The 4,043-nt window shown below is 37.4% G+C and overlaps 1 protein-coding gene across 1 annotated transcript in view; it reads right to left on the minus strand.

Moving 5' to 3' along the window:
- Positions 1 to 4,043, minus strand: part of LOC102859189 (ATP-binding cassette sub-family A member 3-like) — a 129,278-nt gene that overhangs the window by 59,933 nt on the left and 65,302 nt on the right. Inside the window, exon 12 of the mRNA XM_006892701.1 lies at positions 1,928 to 2,078. Within this exon, the coding sequence (XP_006892763.1) occupies positions 1,928 to 2,078 (151 nt within the window). The remainder of the gene's footprint in view (positions 1 to 1,927; positions 2,079 to 4,043) is intronic.

Consider the following 4,043-nt stretch of genomic DNA (forward strand, 5'->3'; position numbering starts at 1 on the left):
TTTCCCTTCCTTCCTTCCTTCCTTCCTCCCTCCCTCCTTCCCTCCTTTCTTCCTTCCTTCCTTCCTTCCTTCCTTCCTCTTTCTCTCTCTCTCTCTTCCTCTCCTCTCCTCTCCTCTCCTCCCTTTTCCTCTCTCTCTTTCTCTCCTCCTCTCCTCCCTCATTCCTTCTTTTTTTTTCCTAGTCAGGAGGGACCGGTTTCTAGAGAAATATATTGTGTTTGATAAAGAAGTGGGTCAGCAATAAAGAGAAAGACACTCGATAGGATGGATTGGCAATGTGGAAGCAACAATGTGTTGAAACCCTGCAGAGATTGTGGGAATGACACAGGATTGGGCAGTTTGCTTCTGCTGTGCATAGAATCATTATTAGTTGGAGTAGACTCAATGGGATCTAACAACAAATGACACATAAGCATTACTGAAGGCATGGGGGGCGGTGAGACCACCACAAATAAACCCCAAAAGAACCATGAGATGAAGTCTCGCTATTTTTGCTTCTAAAGAACAATCTGGGTGTACTTATTCCAAAACAGATTTGTTCTTTTGAAAGTCCATAGTATACAATATTCTCTCCCCAATGCCACCACAATTCAAGGATACTAATTTTTCTTTGGTCTTATTTTTTCACTGTCTCACTTTCATATGCACATGAGGCGAATTCAAATACCATGACTCAAGTCAGAGACATTTTTTTCTCTTCAAAATGGCATACTTGCTATTTAGCATCTTTTCCAGTAGTTTTGTCTTATGTAACACATCTCGCTTGGTTTCTTAACCAGGGCTTTCCATGAGTTTTTATTGTGGAGCCAAACAAAATTAAACCTTTGACTACTTCAAAAATTTTTTTCTACTTTTTCACAAAGATGTTTACTGGCCCAGCTGTGAGAATTTTTTTGTCTTACACTGAAGTATAATCCACATGAAAGGCTGTATTGGTAAGTCTGATTAGTCTTTTATCTTTTTCATTTTTGCAAGCAAGGTTATGTCATCGGCATACTGCAAGTTGTTGACAAGTCTTCCTCCAATCCTGATGCCACACTTTTATTTATATGGTCCATCTTCTTGACTGACCTGCTCAGCATACAGACTGGCCAGGTATGGTAAAAGGATACAACCCTGATGTGCATCTTTCTTGAGTCTCTACATAAATATTTGATATCTTCTATTTCACTCCTCCAGACACTCTGTCTAAGCAGCCAACATCATAAATCCATATGAGACAATTCTGATTACTGATAGCAGTTTAAAGACTAAGGTTCACCTGTAAAAGCTCAAGGTTTGTCAATTACTTTCTATACATCCAGAAGTTGGACAATGAAAAAGGATGACAGAGGAAGAATTGAGGCTTTTGAGTTGTGATGTTGGAGAAGAATACTGAATATCTCATGGACTGCCGAAAGAACAAACAAGTATGTTTAAAATAAGTGCAGCCAGCGTGCATCTTATAGATGAGAATGATGTCGCTTCATCTCACATACTTTGGGAATGTTGTTAGGAATGGCGAGCCTTTGGAAAAGAACATCATGCTTGAAAAGGTGGAAGGTAAGTGCAGGAGAGGAAGCTCTTCAAAAAGATTAGCACAGTGACTGTAGCAATGGATTAGAGTATATAAGAGAAGATGAGGATGGAACAGATTAGGGCAAGGTTCAGGTTCATTGATTACTGGGTTGTTATGAGTCATATTTGACTTGATGACACCTAATGAGAATACCACCTACAACTAACCATCAATTATTACCAGTAAACATCTGGAAGCTGTAGCAAGTAAGTGGTATTCTCTTTTCAGGACAAGTAGCAACTGTCAGGAGGATTTTGACTTGTTAAATAAACTCTATTTGCTAAGGCTGAAGGAAAACAGAAAATTTAAAAAAAATTCATACTACTTGGGGGAAAAAATCCAATTATTGAGCATTATCTGAATCCATACCTGTGAGTGTACTCTTTGGGTAGAATAAAGGACAATTCACCTCCAGCATTGTTCTCCAGTGCAGCTGTTGGTACATGATAATGAAACAACTTGGAGATTTCGTCAACATCGCAGTGAGGTTCCTTTACCATGACTATGTGGTATCCCACACCTGAGAAAAGTAGTTAGACATTTAGAAGAAAAACTGTTTTGTACTGTCCATACTTATACACATAACTTTTTATGGTTTGGATTACAGTAGGAAGAAAACATGTCATGCTCTAGATTACTTGTTTACAATTTAAGAATCTGTAAAGTCTTCTTTATGCTGAGTGAAATATCTCAGTCACAAAAGGACAAATATTGCATAAGGCCACTGTTGTAAAACGGGACTGATATCAGGGTTGAGGGAAGACAGAAAAGAGGGGAGGAATGATGTATATTGATTGCATTGAAACAGATGAGGGAGAGAACTGTTTAAAAGGGATATATGAATGGGTATTCTTATCATTACAGAAGTCCAGGGTGAAGGCTCCACAGTGGAGTGGGCTTGGGAGGAAAGATTGCATAACAATGAAAGAGTTTTTCTTTTTCTTTTCAAGGAGAAGAGTGAATTGGGAGGAGGGGGTGGGCAGGGAGAAAAGTGCACAAGAATGTCTGGAAACCCTAAGTCTCTGTACACTTTCATTAAAATTCATTAAAAATTAATAATAACAAAGGGAAAAAAGAATATAGTCTTCTTTAATAATTATTTGAGTTATAAATCCAGATAAAGCAGAAAAGTCTCAGTTACTTGGCTTTCTGTCCTAATGACGGTGAAATTCGAGATGGTAAGACATATTCATTAAACAGGTATTTATTGGGGGGATTATAAATAAATTAGATAAATATTCCTTCCTCCAACCAGCTAAGACATTCTTCCAAGATCCTCTGTGCCTTTAACAAAATGCACCGCATTGTCCATCTAGAAATTATAAATGAGGTTGTATAACTCAGGAAAGACACTTTTCTGGCACTCCAGTTCCATGAGGAAGATACTGCACATGTCTCCTGAAAGCTTGTAACAAGGCAGAATTGTTGGGGAAGAGAGATTTTTTTAAGGCACCTCAGTCCTGTACAAAGTGCTGGCCAATGACCTTTCAAGGGCTTGGTTGGGAGAGAGAAGATGAACCTGGTTCTATATCAAAATTCCTTACCTGCAAAATGTGTATAAGCCACAAAAATGGTTATGCCTGTATCACATATGATTAAAATATCTCTCCATTTATTTCAAGTACTGATACATTCTACTTTCTAATGGACATTATCATCTTAAGAATAGGTTTGAACCATTGAACACCAATGACTGAAGACAAGACGGAACGATAGTTGATCCTCCAGCAGGTTTTCAGGGGCAGTAAATATCATAGGAGTTGATTGTCCAACTTTTTCTCCCAGGGCGGCTGGTGGATTTGAACTGAATATCTTTGTGTTGGCAGCACAATTTCTTACCACTAAGTCATCAGAACTGCCTCCACTTTTGTGTATATACCCTTAATTATCATGAGTAAATTCCCTTATATTCCTTTTTTGCTGAAGGGTTCCTACCCTGCCAGGAATGATTTATGAGATGGTTATTTTCTTTTGTTTCGTTCATGTGGCGGATTATGCTGATTGTTCTTCTAATATTGAGCCCTCCTCAAATACCTGATACCAATCCTACTTGGTCATAATATATTTTTAATATATTTCTTCAGTCTGTTGGCTATGATATTGGTGAGAATTTTTACATGTATGTTGCTGAAGGATATCGCTCTCTACTTTTCATATGTGTGTGTGATGTCTGTCTATACCTCAATTTAGTGTAAAGAGAATTGGTGTCATAGAATGAATCCAATAGTATTCCATCTTATTTCAATATCTAGGTTTACAAGTATTTTTAATATCTAGAATAATATTTAGAATTGATGTTAGCTCTTCTTGGAATATTTGTTAGGATTGATCAGTTTGATAGAATTCCATGGGCTAATCCCCCCCACCTCACTGGGAGATTTGTTTTTCTTTTTTATACGTAATGATTTGTAACTCTTCCTTTCTTTAATTATACTTTAGGTACAGAATCTATGATTTTTTTAAACTGTAGCCATTTTTACAATTT

This window comes from Elephantulus edwardii, unplaced genomic scaffold (assembly GCF_000299155.1).
Source record: "Elephantulus edwardii isolate Elephantulus edwardi_28Jun2011 unplaced genomic scaffold, EleEdw1.0 scaffold00117, whole genome shotgun sequence".
Taxonomy (NCBI): Eukaryota; Metazoa; Chordata; class Mammalia; order Macroscelidea; family Macroscelididae; genus Elephantulus; species Elephantulus edwardii.